This window comes from Alosa pseudoharengus, unplaced genomic scaffold, assembly GCF_046254945.1.
Source record: "Alosa pseudoharengus isolate Yale_2024_CS ecotype anadromous, Long Island Sound unplaced genomic scaffold, YU_APseudo_1.1 YU_APseudo_1.1_scf_2, whole genome shotgun sequence".
In the NCBI taxonomy this organism is placed as follows: domain Eukaryota; kingdom Metazoa; phylum Chordata; class Actinopteri; order Clupeiformes; family Clupeidae; genus Alosa; species Alosa pseudoharengus.
In genome coordinates this window covers 7,894,714-7,909,939 of record NW_027468663.1, presented here as the reverse complement: position 1 = coordinate 7,909,939, position 15,226 = coordinate 7,894,714, and the positions used below count along the sequence as shown (strand labels likewise).

The following is a 15,226-nucleotide window of genomic DNA, read 5'->3' as shown; positions in this document are numbered from 1 at the left end:
AAAATAATTTAGGCCTACTTCATTACATTGAATTACAGTAGGCTAGCCTTTGTGTAGTAAATGTTGCCACAACACTGAGGGCCTCAGCAGTGTCGAACAATGGATTTCTCCAGACAAGGTTTGAGGTAGTGTCCTCATTTTAGGACACATGCCCTGAATGACACGACATGTGCTATGGCGACCTCTGTAGGGGAGCCCATAAAAAATATGCAGATCCAGGAAATCCAAAAAAGTGACAAAAGACCAGACATGTTATACAGACATACTTTCAGGCGATGTCCCTGGAATTGCAACGCTACCTCTGAACCCAGACATGATTTCATTCCTGGCGAATCAGCAGTTGGACACTTGCACCACAGCTGCACCGTCAGGACGGGCGATGCCGCATCCTCACCCCCGTCCCCACTGCATCAAAGTGGTGCTCGCTGATAGGCTAACGGTGATGCTGGGATGCTGCGCTGGCGTGACGTCATCCAATCACCGGTCTAAATGATGACTCCCTCAGGCTCACCGTTCGCGAGGAATGTAGAGACGGCTGGTGGACCGATTGAGAGCTGTAGGTATTAAAGCACATCACGGTTGTGAGTGAAACAAAAGGCTTGCTGCGGGTAGCCTACCAATTTCATCATGAGGGAGATTGTGCATATCCAGGCTGGTCAGTGTGGAAATCAGATTGGTGCAAAGGTAAGGGTAGCCTACTGTATTATTTTAACTTATCACAACTTTTCCTTTAAGCATGAGATATTTAGCATGTTTTAATGAACTGCGTGGCATTGCCCTCCCACAAGTTAACCTCTAGGCTGTATCAAGTATTTTGTGTATTTTACTTAGTCTTAGTGTTACTGATTCTAATGAGAATCTCTGAATCTAGTCGTATTTCAAATATTTCAGTTAGGCTAGATTGTAGCCTCCTGACAGTCGTGTTGCATAGCCGAAATCCGCCTGGAATTACTGCCATCGATATCTGCGTAGATTAAGTATAGATTTTTGTGTGTCATATGGGTGCGGTCGAGGTGCATGGGGACACGAGATGTGGGACAAGGGGCTGCAGTGGCTATGATGGTCTGCGGTGTGACAGCCCGCAGACCAGTGCATGCGCAAACACGTTTTTCGGCCGGGAATAGGCTATTTCACCGGTCTCATTAGTTCTCATTCATCGTCAGAATGATTGACGTTTGACATTGCACCATAGATATACGTAGGCTATTGCACATAGTGGTAGTAGTGGATGTAAAATGACCCCAATGCCTGTTTGTTCTAGTTCTGGGAAGTAATTAGTGATGAGCATGGCATCGACCCGACTGGCAGTTACCAAGGTGACAGTGACCTGCAACTGGAAAGGATAAACGTGTACTACAATGAAGCCTCCGGTAAAGTCATATTCCAAGTCTATCTCAGTGTCTGCTTCATGTTGCTTTACGGCCTTGCAATGCGGTGAAATATACCCTTTCACTGCAGTGTCCAGAAAAACTAGACGTGCCATCAACAAACGCACGCATTCAAGACAAAATAATGTTGTCAGTTTCCCTTTTTAAGTAGGCTAAGTTAATGTCATTTCTGGTGTTGATGAATGAATAGGACAGAATATAATAAGGATATGCCAAACATACAGTGAACATTAGAGTGAGTAGTTTCGAAGTGACAGCTTTTAATGTTATGAAACATTGGACATTGGATGTGTCACATGCATTGAGCTGAATGAAATGAGTCTACCTCAGCTGTTTCCCCCCCCTTCTGTGTCTGGAGCAAGCACTTTATCAGAGCTGCTACTGCAGTCTGCGGAAGGGAGAGGCAGAAAAAATAGCTTAGAGGGCTGGTGTCCTCATTAAACAACTACCCAGGGAGGTGCTAAGAGGACACAGCAGTGCTTCTGGCAAACATTCTTTTTAATCATGTATCTGTATCAATAATGACACTGGCTGAAACTATGGTAACACCATTCTGCCCCACCCTTTGCCCCTTAAGGGACTGACATTCAGGTAGCCTATATTCTTTTGTGCATGCACTGACAACATTCTAGAAAGCTGGACAGGGTTACATAGGGGATGTGCCAGAAACAAGTCTATGTCTTTGCACTTTTGATATGTTCTAGCAGGAACAGTCAGAAACAGAAACTGCTCCTGCCCAGTATGGTGCGGACTCTAACTGCCATGTCGTCCTCTCTTCAACAGGCAATAAGTTTGTCCCTCGAGCCATTCTGGTGGACCTGGAGCCAGGCACCATGGACTCTGTCCGCTCCGGCCCCTTTGGACAAATCTTCAGGCCAGATAACTTTGTTTTCGGTAAGTGATCATGACAGCTTAACATATCAGGATCATTTAAAATCATAAGAGGATCCCCAGGATTCCTGAATTTCCCCTTGGGGATCGATAAAGTATCTATCTATCTATCTATCTATCTATCATTGTGAGTTGGGAATCAAACTACAGAGCTAACGGAAAAGCCTGTAAGAGTAGGATCTGAATTTGGGTTATATTTGAGGGTGGTGGGCAGGGGGGTGGGGCACTGGGTCACTGACGGTGACTCAGCATGACAGTCAGAAAATCAGTATGGCTGATTTTACTACATTAAACCAATACAGTTTCACATAGACAATGGAACAATACAATCAAGACAACAAATCAGTATAATTGCAACATATTAGACTAATATTACTATTTTTTATTTGCTTTAAGGATTTCTAAATCATTTTACTTATAGTAATTTTAAGGTTCACTGTCTGAGGTCTATCACTAGAAATATAATATTTTATGAACGTTGAAAGTCCTTTTTAGCACATTTAATGCAGTCCATTTTGTATTGAAGCTAGATCTATTTTAATTGCACCACTGTGTGTTGTTTAATCAGCGTCTTTCAAACTACTGGTCCAGGACATACACTGGTAGCTTCATTAAATATTCTCCAAATGGGGACTGCCCTCCATCTCACAGCTCTGTTTCTAGGGTCCTCTGATGGGACATTGTGCAGTAACAAAATGGCTGTGAAATGCAGCCTACCTCAGCTGCCGCTTAATCATACCCCAGAAAGAGCAAGGAAGCACATGTTGACCATAGAAGTCCTTGACTGAAGATAACTCCACTTATGCCTCATTCTTTGAATATAGATGAACAATGAGTGCATGTGCAATTTGTGCAATAAATATCTGCAATCCCACTGCAATGCTTTTGTTTTTCCAGGTCAGAGTGGTGCTGGAAATAACTGGGCCAAGGGACACTACACGGAAGGAGCTGAGCTAGTGGACTCCGTCCTGGACGTGGTGAGGAAAGAGTCTGAGAACTGTGACTGCCTGCAGGGCTTCCAGCTCACCCACTCTCTGGGCGGTGGCACCGGATCAGGCATGGGCACCCTGCTCATCAGCAAGATCCGCGAAGAGTACCCCGACCGCATCATGAACACCTTCAGCGTCATGCCCTCGCCCAAAGTGTCCGACACCGTCGTGGAGCCCTACAACGCCACACTCTCCGTGCATCAGCTGGTGGAGAACACCGACGAGACCTTCAGCATTGACAACGAGGCCCTCTACGACATCTGCTTCCGCACGCTCAAGCTCACCACCCCCACGTACGGCGACCTCAATCACCTGGTGTCGGCCACCATGAGCGGAGTGACCACCTGCCTGCGCTTCCCCGGCCAGCTCAATGCCGACCTCCGCAAGCTCGCCGTCAACATGGTGCCCTTCCCCCGCCTGCACTTCTTCATGCCTGGGTTCGCGCCACTGACCAGCAGAGGTAGCCAGCAGTACCGCGCCCTGTCCGTGCCCGAGCTGACCCAGCAGATGTTCGACGCCAAGAACATGATGGCCGCCTGCGACCCACGCCACGGGCGCTACCTGACGGTGGCAGCCATCTTCCGCGGACGCATGTCCATGAAGGAGGTGGACGAGCAGATGCTCAGCGTGCAGAACAAGAACAGCAGCTACTTCGTGGAGTGGATCCCCAACAACGTCAAGACGGCCGTCTGCGACATCCCGCCCCGTGGCCTCAAGATGTCCGCCACCTTCATCGGCAACAGCACGGCCATCCAGGAGCTGTTCCGCCGCATCTCCGAGCAGTTCACCGCCATGTTCCGACGCAAGGCCTTCCTCCACTGGTACACCGGCGAGGGCATGGACGAGATGGAGTTCACCGAGGCCGAGAGCAACATGAACGACCTGGTGTCCGAGTACCAGCAGTACCAAGACGCCACTGCTGATGAGATGGGCGAATATGAGGAAGATGAGCTGGAGGATGAGGAGGATATCCGCCAAGAGGTCCGCCACTGAGGCAGGCATACACACACAGCCACTGCTTCTTTTATTTCATTTTAGTAAAATAGTCTGTTTTCAGATCACAGCTTTCTGATGCATCAAACAGCAACATAGGGTCTACAGTACTCAACAGTGCTCGTTTTCGCAACGTAGAGCCTTTAAATGAAGTGCTACAGTGTTGTTATTGTGGTAAAGAAAGACGTATATTGGTACTGGATTTACTTTGTTGCTATGTTGACAAAATAAGTTTACCTCAAACGTCCGTTTCCAGATCATGTCCTAATAAAACAAATCTGTCTAACTGACTGCACATCTTTTATTTGTCTAATCCAGAAATGATCTGTGTTAAGAGCAAAATTGTGCCCTGCAAACACCAATAAATAATCCTAATCCAGCTCAGCAATGGTTGATTGGATATAGATGTCATGTTTATAGCTTTAAAGCCTAAAAACTATTTCCAAGCATCAATCAAGAAAAATTATGGGGAAAGTGTTAATGACCTTGAGATATGGCACTCTAACAAGGAGATGCTCTAGCATCCGCGTTATAAGTAAGTAAGTAAGTAAGTATACACAGGCAGTACATCACCACAACCACCATTAACCCAACCTTTATTGCATTGCAGAATCTTAGCAGCCTATTCGTAAACTTGGCTCCTACAAACCCAAGGAGTGGATCTACCACAAACACATTCATGATCTGTTCGTACACATCAAGTGCAGTAAATAGTCAAAAACATTAAAATGACAACATAAACTCTGATGATAAAAATCAGCACATCACAAAAAAAATGACTCTTTCAGACTACATTCCTCGTTATGCACATAGTAGAATTTTGTTCCGATACTCTGCTTGTAAATATAACATTTCAATGTCCATAAAATCTACAATAAATCCCAAATCCCTATCGATTAACAAAATATCCGCAACTCTACAGTAAGGCTATGAGAAACTTGCATCTAGCTTGTGAGGCTACCATTTTCTATGACAAAAAATATATATATGTATAAAATGAGATGTTGAGAAAACATTGGCATCATCTTTAAAGTGCTATCAGGATTGCGAAGTGTTACAATAGAATGGAGTTATGGTGCCATCATATGTGGTCATGACTCAGCAGGAGTTATGGTGCCATCATATGTGGTCATGACTCAGCAAGAGAAAAGTGGATCATGGAGTGTCTTGTCTAACACATGGTCCGTCATTGGCTACTACAGCAACAGTTTAACTGAGGTACAGTGATGCCTCTAAAATATGGATTGTCAATGAGCTCCTCTCCACTACAACAAATATCACTTCCCTGACAGTGGGATCCCATTCATACATCTTCGGTCACCAGGCTGATTCAGCTTGGTGTTCCTGGTGTGCGCTATGAGGGCTGACTGCCACTAGGTGGGGCTGTGGAGATCTTTAGTGTGGCAGCGGTAGCTGGAGTCGGGTGGGCGCTGCCGGGACTTGGCTGTGGAGTGATCCCCACTGCTGTGCACACTGCTGGAGTCCACCTGGCCGCCACGCTTCCCTGAGCCGCTTGTGCAGCTGACAAAACACAGAGAGAGGAACGTAAACAAACAAAACGGACATTCAACATATGGCCAGTGTTCTAAAAGCAGAGTTACGTTGACACATACACAAATCACACATTAACACAGATAATTACATGCTCTGTAACGTGAGGGACACATTTTTACCCAGCTAATGCTAGCCTGTGCCTTGCTCTACCTATACATATTCTCAATACCAAAACCTTCCCCATAGTTGTAGGTAAATCTCTGAGCTGTTTTGTGGGAGGTGGCGTGTTCATTACCTGTTGTCTGGGAGGAGGCGCAATGTGCGGTACAGGTCAGCAGTGGAGGGCATTCTGCTGGCAATGGGAGCTTTGGGCGTGTTGAAGGCAGGAGAGTAGGAGAGCGATTTGGTGAGGGGCGCGGGCGTTGAGATGACCTTGGCCTCAGGTTCGGCACCTATGGCACACACACACACAAATGAAATGCAAAATCCCAAACAATGTCAAAGTATAACCACAACAGAAAACAAAATGGACATTTTTAACGTGATTACATCAGTACCGAGGCCATGAAAAAAATAATCCCTTCATGTAAAAAGGGTCCTCACCAAGTGATGAGGCACTGGTTGATGCAGACTTGGCAGGCCTCTTTCGGTCTACAAAGGGAGTCATGTTTAGAAACTGATTCTTCATCCATGTTGCTCTGTCATCCTCAAATGCTTTCCTCTGTGGAATCACACACACACACACACACACACACACACACACACACACACACACACACACACACACACACACACACACACACACACACACACACACACACACACACACACACACACACACAGGGATTGAAGATCAGGTTAATCCACACTAAAATCTAAACTCCATCCGTCTGCGCGTGTGAATGTTCCCCTGCCTGTACAGGGGCGCAGCTACACATTTTTTGAGGGGTATGCAACAACAATATTGGCGCCGCCGCCCCCCCCCCCCCCCCAAAAAAAAAACAAAACACTACAGACAACTAAAGCAAAACAAAAGGCCAATAATTTACAATATTTCTGTGTATTAGTGTGTATAAATATATATATCTATATCTTTTTAAAAAATGCTGCCAATTTGATGTTGAATTTGATGAAGTATTAATAAATGGTGCATTGTCACTTTAAGAGAGTCTAAACGGTTCTCATAATGTCCTTTTGCCAGCTATTGCTCACAAAGGATAAGGCTGATAGGCCTACTCTAGCCTTGTTTGTTTGTGCCACATTGACAACACAATATTAAGTTATAACAAGGAGCCTTCATTGTTAGGATATGGAAACATGCAATGAGTTGTTGCTAGCGTGACATTTCTGTTTGCAGTTTGCCATTAAAAGTGCAGTATGAGCATGGTAGCCACCTAGCTATCTAAATGGAATAGCCTAGGCTGTTTCAATCGGCATATGCTTAACACACGATAGTTAGTCTGTTAACATGAATATTTGCAAGCCTCCAAGCACAGACATCATCACTTTAAATCCTACCTGTTGCCTTTCACTGTCCACTTATTTAACTGCTGTCGCATCCCTTGACATGCCATCTCCGTTTCCCTCTTTTTCTATTTTAGCCGCCGAAAGCTTCTTTTGCTGTATCCATCTTTTTCCATAGACGGCAACTCACTACTCGTAGGTACCTGCTCGCCCAGCGCTCACGGCGCCCCCACTCCCTCTTCTATGTCAAAATTCTATGATGGAATCTTATGAGATAGGACGCCCTACAAAGCCAAAAGGCAGTAACTGACCAGAGTGTCAAACTGAGAAAAATGACTTTAAAGTTTTTTGTTTTGTCTACACAAATGTATCATAGGTAGAGCAATGAAAATCTGGTGAATTGTTGCCTTGATGAAGAAATGTGTGTATATCTCCACACTTCATTGGTAGACTTCCCAGGGCCCTGACATTTAAAATGAGACATTGAGAACTTTGAAAAAGCACTGGTAGTTTACTTACAAGACGATTTATACAGACAGTATCTTCTCGAAGTTTAGCATTTGCAGCCATCTTGAATTTAGTCACGATAAGTCGAGCGACGAGTAAGAATGAACAGGTATGATAAGGGATCAGATTCCAAAAATAATTCAGTGGAAATGCATGGATTCCAGTTGCTGCTACTGGAAGAAACTATAATCCATGCATTTACACAGAATTATTTTTAAGTTTCTCAATGTCTCAAAGTTCTCAATGTCTCGTTTTAAATGTCAGGGCCCTCGGAAGTCTACCAATGAAGTGTGGAGATACATTGAGCCTCGTAAATGGTGTAAAACAGTGATTTATTTGCATGGCTATGCCGATGCCGAGGCACCACCATTGACCTCCTTGTTGGTAGCATCGGCTAACTAGCGCCAGATTTCGGAGTGCAGGGGACAAGCCGAGATGTTAAAGGAGGTGTTAAAGGTGTTACGTTCACACTTGGTATCATGTTTCAAAACACTTTAGGTCAAAATCACACCGGAATTCTCCTTTAACTCATTTTCGACAAAAAATGCAGTTATGTTTTATATAACATTGAGGAAATGTTGAAATGATTTAGAAACGCACAGCAGTAGCTACATATAGAAAATACCAAATATATATATATTATTTAATTTTACCATCGCTTTTTGGCGCCCCCATGGTGCTGCGCCCCTATGCGCCGCATATATCGCATACCCACTTTTTGCGCCATTGTGCCTGTACCTCATGACCCAGGCGAATGGCAGCGTCAGTGAAGCTCTTCCTCTCCTTCTCAAAGTTCCTCTTCTGCTCCTCAAACAGCCTCCACTCCTCCTTGAGCCTCTCCTTTTCCTCCAGAGTGTAGCAGTCGTTAAGCAGGGCTGCTGTCTCCTCATCACAGGGGGAGCTCAGCTGCTGCTATGAGCATGCACACACACACACACACAATCAATCATCACACACACACACACGTCCCATTAACAGGCACATAAAAGGCACATAAAAATCATGCATTTCAAAGTCATGTGCAAAAGCAGTGTCCTGTGTGTGTGTGTGTGTGTGTCTGACCTGCAGGAGCTGCTGCTGGGACTGGACAAAGTCTCGGCACTGCTGCAGCTCCAGCCTCATACGCTGGAGCTCCTCCTCGTGGAGCCGTCTGGAGATGAGCTCCTCACCATCCCTCTCCCGCTCCTGACTTGCCGCCAGGGACGCTGGACACACACACACACACTTAATAGATTAATACAGCGATGCATCAATATATTAGCCTAACATTAGTAGCCGCCTATCAGCAAATAAAATTACATTTACTGATGGCAATGGCTGATATTTATCTGTTACTTACAGTCTATTCTGGACTAGCTAGCAAACTGGCACATTCAAAGATAGTGTTATGAAGGGCTGAAAGACTTGAAAATGGGTCAGTTATTTTGTTTTATAATGAATATTTTTATTCCTCTGCTATACCAGTGTATCATGAACAAGTTCAACAAAGTACATTTCCGTATCTGCATTAGCTATTGGCTAAATTGTAATTTGAAACATCGGTATCGGCCCAGAATGTCCCTATTGTTGCAGAAAGAAAGAAAGAAAGAAAGAAAGAAAGAAAGAGAGAGAAAGAGAAAGAGAGAGGTCTACCTTGGCTGTCCAGGCGCTCCATGTGGTTCTTGAGTCTCCTCCACTGGAGGCGGATGCTGTTGGTGAGCTGCTCGCGGGCCTGTTCACATGACTGCTCCAGGCTCTCCCGGCTGGACTCGCACACCTCCTCCTCTTCCTCCTCCTCCTCCTCAGCATCCGAGCCCACCTGAGGCCCAAACACAGCCCATCAGCACTTTCCTTCCAAAGGCTAGGCCAGATTGGCACACTTTAATTTTGTGCAGCAGTTCTGTTCTGTAGAACACAATAGCCATTTCCCAAGGGGTGGCCAAGCTCGTACGGTGAGGTTAATCCCCCTATGATGTCCATTTCCTAATGAATTGCGTAATTCCATTACGGGTGAATCAATGTGCCGCCAGTAAACCGTGATACGATTGCAAGTAAATTGATTTGAACTCAATAAAACCAATTTCCAATCGGCCAATTTCATTTTCGTTCATGCTTTTCCACATGGTTTTACCAGACAGGAGGGATGCAGTGAGTGAGTCTTCCATGCTAGGCCTGTGGTCAACAGCAGATGGCACTCAAGCCAGGCACCGACACTTTGTTGAACTTCCTCCGTCCAGACAGACTACAGATCAAATGCTTATGTAATATGCAGCGTGGTCCTCACCACACTAAACCCAGCCAGTGCACACTGAGTGCCTGACCAAATCAATTTCCCTCTCAGCCTCTCCTTTTCTCTTTCTCTTGCTCTCCCCTTTCTCACCATATCAAATGCATACAAATCCTGCAAGATACTGGCACAAACTCTCTCTCATTCTTCTACAGCTAATAGACAATAACAAAACTAGAACATGCCAAATATATATATATATAAATAAGTCTACCACATTAACATTTTTCTTATGCATCTGCTTGTCTTGTTAACTGAATTATTTAACAAAATGGTACAGAATGTTTTATTCTCCTGAATGAGCAATGAGTACACAACATTTTATCGAGGTGGACAGGGATATAGGTTTGAAGGGTATATTACATTTTCCATTAGAAGGCAGGCTGTACGGAAATCATTTTCTCTGTATCAAGACGATTGGCCGAGTCGTATAGGCACTCACCTGCTCTAAGCTGTCCTCTGGGACCGCTCCTTTGGCCACAGGCTTCTTTGGACTCAAAATCGACACCATGTCCTTCTTCATCTGCTGAAGCACCTTCTTCAGCTCAGCGTTCTCCACCATCAGGGATCTCTGCCTGGCCTCATAATCCGTCAGCAGAGCTGTGTACATTTCCCCTTCGTGTCTGAATCAAGTGAATAATACATGCATGTGCACGCACACACTCATTTGATTATTTTATTTGGAATGACTACAGTAATTTCCTGTGTATTAGCAGCATTGTGTAAAAAAGGCAGGACAGTGTTTTTTACGCAAATAAAAAAATGTAAAAAGATAACCATTAACCACATCCATGTATTTTACCACAGTGCCCAACAGCCTATTGAATCAGAATCAGATTGTGATCAACCCCATAGCTGCAGAAATTTGGCAAAATCAATGTATAACTCTTGGTCAGGAAATTGCAGTACTAATTAAAATATGACGGCATCCTAACCAAAAGCCAGTTATGTTTCACATATACACATTACAATGTTATAGCATTAAGGGTTGGTATTTTAACATCTTCACTGAGAAGCAGAGATTCATGTTAGAGTCAAAGCAGCAACCTAATTCCAAAATCAGAACGCTCTTTGACAACTACAATATCCAGGATGTTTTCTGAACCCCTAAGAGCAATGTTCTTACATGTAATCACACACACACACACACACACACACACACACCAGACAGACACCCAGCGTGACCAGAGCCCCCCTCCCCCATTCCAATCTTATTACCGATAGGACCATCTGAAGTGACACTTGAGACTTGAACACTGTGTAGGGTGTAGGCGAGCATCTGTTCTGCCGTCTGACTGCCAATTGTAAGAAGAGAACACAAGGCAGGCACGTTACCTGGCTTCTGCCTTTCCAGTCTTCCAAAGGCCTCTCTTCCCATCTGACCTCCCAATGGTATTTGACACCTCAATGACTGGAGACACACATGGGGAAGTGACAGAGAGCAGACAGGTTTTTATGTAAATCCACCATCAGGACCCCATCATGATAGCAGCTAAATTGAAAGCAAACATTATTACCCTTCAAGGGAAAAGTTGTGGGTCTAGAGAAGGAGGCTAGATTCTGCATTCAGCACATTAGGATGCTCCGTCTGTCATCCAATCAACCTACCTAATTTCTTGTCTCTCTTGTCCACCAGCAACTGGTTGAGTCGCTCCTTTAGCTTGGTGCATTCTCTCTCCTTCCTCTTGGCATCGTGATTGTATTGAGTGGCACGGCTTGAGATGATGCTCTGTAATTTCTGAACCTAAAAATACAGGTCACCCAATCACAGTTTTAGATAGTTCAACACCGTAAGACAAAGAAGCTCAAAAAAAAGAGAAAGGAAAAACAAAAAAAGCTTGTTCACAGCACTCTGCATGATAGCATCTTTTAATGCCTTACTTCCTCTTTTTCGGACTTGAGGCAGCTCTGCAAGGTCTTGATTTTGAGCTGAAGCTGTCTCTCGCCTTCATGCAATCCCGAGTTCTCCCTCCTGATGTACTCCAACTGATCCTGCAACACAGCACAAGCCAAAGGTCAAAGGGTGCAAAGCTCAGTGCATTTTACAGTTACAACATCAACACATTAGCATTGGGCTTGAGTGACAATACTGCTGCTTGATCATAAAAATGCCAGTAAACAAGTGTTAATATTTAACACCTCTACAATGAGTTTTCAAAAATCTGTTTTTACAACTACTACACATTATCCATTGTAACATCCCATCCCCTTCCAGCTCTGTAGGGGTGTTGTGCTGTAGGGGCGGTACCTTGAGTCTGGTGTGGCCGTGCTGCAGGTGCTCCAGGTCGCTGGTGCTCCTCAGGTGCTGGTTCTCCAGCTCTTCCAGGGCCCTCTGGCTGCGCCGGTTAACCTGCAGCAGCTCGTACATCAGGTTGAGGGCCGGCACCGCCGTCAGGCCCTCGCCCCCCGCACACAGCTCCACACTCAGGCCACACAGGCCCAGGGAGCCCATCTCCTGCACACACAAGAATTCACATTCATGAAGAGGTTGTGTCTTAAAGTTTGCTCATTTCAACAACTGTATTCGCCAACATAAAAACATTAGAGTAGCCTACTATCAGAGATTATGCAACAGAGCCATGTATTTTCCTTTTTATTCATTTAGGGGGTACCATACCTGATTGATATAGGACGTGCACTGATTGACATTCTGCTCCGTACAGAAGGCACTTAACACACTGTAGTTTTTAGGCAGCAACAGGGCACAGGGCAGGGTGGGGACTGAGTTTTGCCTCGAGGGGGACATTAGAAGCCGGGTCACACTGCAGATCTCTTTGGTTTCTAGACAAAAGACAGGAAATTAGAAATCAGTGGGAAAGGTAGAATTACGACCGAGAAAAGACCCTTTAACACAGATCATATTTCTTGCCTCTTTTGTGACATTTAAATAGTTCACCTACTACATTCCAAAGCTTTGGTAAACATGAACACTTAAAAATCAGGTTTAAAAATGTAGGTAAAAGCTATTAACGATGGCACCTACATCTCCCAATTCAGTAAAATATGCTAGTGAGACATTGTATTTCCATTTCAGATAAAATTAGACTGAAACAATGCAAAAAATGTTGCTATTAATAGTTGCTTTATACCCCATTTCACACAGAGTGATGTAAACGTACCATATGCTGGCTCTGGCATTGTCATTGTCCACCAATCTCCCCTATCAGTCCGACACCAGGACTCGTAGGCTCTCTGGTCATCCGTCGTGCCAGCAGACACACACGTCAGGACATGAGGCTCCCGCAGGCACTGGTGCCTGAAATAGAACAGCAGGGCACAATGGATTACCACAGTCGCCTATGACACTGGATTAGCAGCCAATTCTGCCCCAGTATGGGATTACATGGCACACTGATGGATGCTGTGAGGTGCTGTTGACTGGGGTCCGGGATAAATTATATACACAGCGGCTAGCTAAGTCACTAAGCCTAATAAGTGTGTTGAGTGTGTGAAAAATTGGGTATGCAGAATGGAGCTGACATACCTTTCTTTCCCCCCAGATCTCGATCACGTTTTGGAGTCAAATTTATATAATTTATTCAAGACTTTGGTGTGTGAAACTATTCCCTAAACCTGCATAACCTGGGGTCCAATCACTTGACGTGACAACAGTACTGGTTAGGTTGCATTCAACAATAGCTACTCCTAGATACCAGCTCAGACTGTAAAAAAATGCAAGCATGTGGAATTCCCGCTGTTCAACGCTGTTCAGCCAAAGGCCGAAATGACTGTGTCAAGCAGAAAATAACTTGGTTTTCTTGCTTCTTTATCCCATAATCCGTGGTGCATATGGCCCTATCCACACATCCACACACAGACACACTTATCTCTCCTGGGCGTCAGTCAACAGAGTTTGAGTTCTTCGGGAGGGGGAAAACGTTTAGGAAGCTCAGTTCACGACAAACCAACTTTTAACCTTTAATATTAACTTTACTACAGGCAAACCAAACCGCACTAATTTCATACTATTTACGCAATACATCTTTTAACGGAATACCAGCCATTCATTTCTCAAACTCGTGAATCAGTCACGTTCTCATACTACAAGAATGAACGTAAACAAACATAACTTAATAAGCCAAGATCATAGAAAGGTTTGTTGATTTCACTGTTTATTGACTATAACGTTAACGTCATCTATCAAAGTATAACTAACATTCCATATAACGTTACATCTTAACGTTACCCGCTTAACAACAGATTAAAAATGAAATGCTAACGTTGCTTTTACCTGCTTCTGCTACGTTATCGTTACCTGCCGAATCCTTCAGTTGGCATCAACTTAAATTAACGTTAACTTGTATCACTTAGATATGATGCCATAGGTAAAAGTTAACGTTATACCATCCGAAAACAATGACAAAGTTACTAATTTCCCGAAGCTTATGACAACATCCACAGAATCAAGTGCCACCATGGCAAAAACCCTACAAACGTTAGCTGCTAGAGCTGGCTAGAATGGGATAGCGTTAGCTATCTGCAGTTGGGATAGCGTTAGCTGTTGCGGTTGGCTAGATTTCCAATTATAGCTTCTAGCTTGCGAGCTGACAAGCTAAAAGGAACCCACCAACGTTAGCATCTCACAGGTTAGCTGCTAGCGTTCCATCATCTTCACATCAAATAACGTTAGACTAATGTGATAATTACTGCGACACCAAACAGTGGACTCATTTTGCTACAGAGTTGTTTTATTCCGACACATTTAGTCGGACACAAAATGTAAAGATTTAGCGCTAATGTCTACTATCAAGTTAACTTAGCTGACGTTAGCAAAAGCGACAATTTACCATAACATTAGGTTAAAGGCCAAGTTAACTTACGGTCAAGCAAGATGTTTCAATTAAATAACTACTGGGTGCGGCCGTTGTTCTTGTTCTACCGTTGAGTGAAGATTTTTTGGGATCATCTGTCACACAATAAACACCAATTCCCCCAGCCGTTACACTTGCCGTGCCATGTTCAATATCACTGTTGCAGCTTGAGTTTTGAAGTGGACTTCTCTCTCACGTAAGAAGAAACTAGTCAGCTATTGGAGAGGCCGTTGTTAAGCAACCAGTATCGCTCGTGCATTGGCTTTTACCTTCACCTGGCACACCATCCCATAGACTGTATGTTCTATATATACAGTCTATGCACCATCCACGTAACATCAAATGAGCATGTGAGATAAGAGGCCCGGGATAATAATAATAGCCTAACATGTGGCGGCAACATCAACATAGCCTACTTTTTTC

The 15,226-nt window shown here is 44.4% G+C and overlaps 2 protein-coding genes across 14 annotated transcripts; one reads left to right on the top strand and one right to left on the bottom strand.

Moving 5' to 3' along the window:
- The first annotated feature begins 621 nt into the window (after positions 1-621).
- tubb2 (tubulin, beta 2A class IIa) lies at positions 622-4,285 on the top strand. 11 transcript variants are annotated; one of them, XM_076295743.1, is made up of 6 exons: positions 628-684; positions 1,262-1,370; positions 2,172-2,282; positions 3,177-3,267; position 3,372; positions 3,875-4,285. In XM_076295743.1, exons 1-6 carry the CDS (start codon positions 628-630, stop codon positions 4,259-4,261), a joined length of 756 nt encoding a protein of 251 aa, XP_076151858.1. In that variant the 3' UTR covers positions 4,262-4,285. The 11 variants fall into 11 exon arrangements, with proteins under 11 accessions (XP_076151857.1, XP_076151858.1, XP_076151861.1 ...); XM_076295746.1 differs by lacking the exon at position 3,372 and having other exon boundaries at positions 3,177-3,256; positions 4,115-4,285; XM_076295739.1 differs by lacking the exon at position 3,372 and having other exon boundaries at positions 3,177-3,288; positions 3,631-4,285.
- Positions 4,286-4,840: 555 nt separating this feature from the next.
- ssx2ipa (synovial sarcoma, X breakpoint 2 interacting protein a) lies at positions 4,841-15,005 on the bottom strand. 3 transcript variants are annotated; one of them, XM_076293550.1, is made up of 14 exons: positions 14,813-15,005; positions 13,112-13,248; positions 12,610-12,773; positions 12,241-12,447; positions 11,874-11,984; positions 11,601-11,736; positions 11,328-11,403; positions 10,435-10,615; positions 9,359-9,524; positions 8,789-8,931; positions 8,465-8,638; positions 6,359-6,476; positions 6,051-6,207; positions 4,841-5,782 (listed from the first exon to the last, which is right to left on the bottom strand). In XM_076293550.1, the coding sequence occupies exons 2-14, from the start codon at positions 13,134-13,136 to the stop codon at positions 5,635-5,637; spliced, it is 1,806 nt and encodes a 601-aa protein (XP_076149665.1). In that variant the 5' UTR covers positions 13,137-13,248; positions 14,813-15,005; the 3' UTR covers positions 4,841-5,634. The 3 variants fall into 3 exon arrangements, with proteins under 3 accessions (XP_076149665.1, XP_076149669.1, XP_076149668.1); XM_076293554.1 differs by having other exon boundaries at positions 8,465-8,635; positions 14,813-15,002; XM_076293553.1 differs by lacking the exon at positions 14,813-15,005 and adding an exon at positions 14,224-14,425.
- Positions 15,006-15,226: the final 221 nt, after the last annotated feature.